The sequence below is a fragment of the Arachis duranensis genome, chromosome 8, assembly GCF_000817695.3.
Source record: "Arachis duranensis cultivar V14167 chromosome 8, aradu.V14167.gnm2.J7QH, whole genome shotgun sequence".
Lineage (NCBI taxonomy): Eukaryota > Viridiplantae > Streptophyta > Magnoliopsida > Fabales > Fabaceae > Arachis > Arachis duranensis.
This window is the reverse complement of record NC_029779.3, coordinates 46,853,567-46,854,996: the sequence shown is the minus strand read 5'-3', so window position 1 is coordinate 46,854,996 and position 1,430 is coordinate 46,853,567. Positions and strand designations below refer to the sequence as shown.

At 24.7% G+C, this 1,430-nt stretch overlaps 1 protein-coding gene across 1 annotated transcript in view; it reads left to right on the top strand.

Annotated features, from left to right (window-relative positions):
* Nucleotides 1-885, top strand: part of LOC107463183 (isoeugenol synthase 1) — a gene marked incomplete in the record, with an annotated part of 2,950 nt that extends 2,065 nt beyond the window's left edge. Inside the window, 2 exon segments of the mRNA XM_021129903.2 lie at nucleotides 115-318; nucleotides 681-885. Of these exon segments, the coding sequence (XP_020985562.1) occupies nucleotides 115-318; nucleotides 681-880 (404 nt within the window).
* Between the last annotated feature and the right edge of the window lie 545 nt (nucleotides 886-1,430).

Below are 1,430 nucleotides of genomic sequence, written 5' to 3'. Positions count from 1 at the left end.
AGGGTAATAATAAAAATATTTATCAAATAAAATTTAATAAATATTATTATATGTTTAATTTTTCATGAAATCGGATTTAATAATAGCTTATTGTATTAATTAATTTGCATGCAGTTGTATTAAATTATGAAAAAGATGTGGCTGCTTACACTCTCAAAGTAGCAACAGATCCAAGAGCTGAAAATCGAGTAATTATATATAGACCCGAAGGAAATATAATTACTCAGTTGGAATTATTATCTTTGTGGGAAAAGAAGACTGATCAAACTTTCAAAAGAGTTCATGTTCCAGAGGAAGAAATTATCAAGCTCACTGAAAGTAAGATAATAAAAAAAAAATCGTTCCAATTTTCATATATATATTTTCAATAGAAGATACAATATATAAAGATAAAACCAACAATATAATGGTTTTTATTACAAAAAAAATTTAAATAAATTATCTTATTATTTATTATATATGTATATAATTTATACAAATAAAATCTTAAAAACAAATTACCTTATTTTATTTATTTATTTTTTAAATAAAATAATGTTACAATAAGTTCTTTTGAATAGTGTTACTAATTTTTTATAAATTAAATTAGCATGCTTACTAATTTAATTTGTGTAGTTCAAAGCGCAATTTATTTTTCCTCTCATATATAATTCTTAATAAATTAATTTATTTGCATGCAGCACTACCATTTCCAGATAATGTACCGCCAGCAGTTCTACACAATATATTCATTAAAGGAGACCAAATGAGCTATGAAATTTCCAAAAATGACCTTGAGGCTTCAAAGTTGTATCCTGAATACAAATACACTTCTATTGATGCCTACCTTGATCTCTGCTTGGTTAATGCTCCAAAACCTAAATTGGCCACATTTGGATGAGTTATTATTTTTGTGCTCTTGAGTTTCATCACAATTAAGAAGCTGATCAATTACTGTATCAATATATTATGTATTTTATACATCATTTACTAAATGATGAGTTACAATAAAATAAATATGAGTTGGAGTTCAAATTCAATGGTATTATACTATTATCATGTGGTAATTCTAAGTAAAGTTACACAATTTTGTTTTCTTTATAGAAAATAATTTTTATTAATCCAACCTGCCATTGAATTACAATAATCTATATATTGTCACTATTATTTGTAATGATTTTATGAAATTTAAACAACAAGAAGCTTATATTCCAAAACTCATACTCATATAGTTTACTTTTCAATATTTCTATAACCGTCAATTTTAATTTATGAATATAATCTACAATGCATTAATTTCTAATAATTCTACGCCTAAGCTCAATAGATCCAAAAAATAAAAAATTAAGATTGTGGGAGTAGTAACAAGCTAAAGAGTAGGGAAGCTGGTAAGGGATTTAAGAAAGTGGAAGAAACCGAGTTGAAGAGTTTAAATTTTTTAAAAGAGAGTT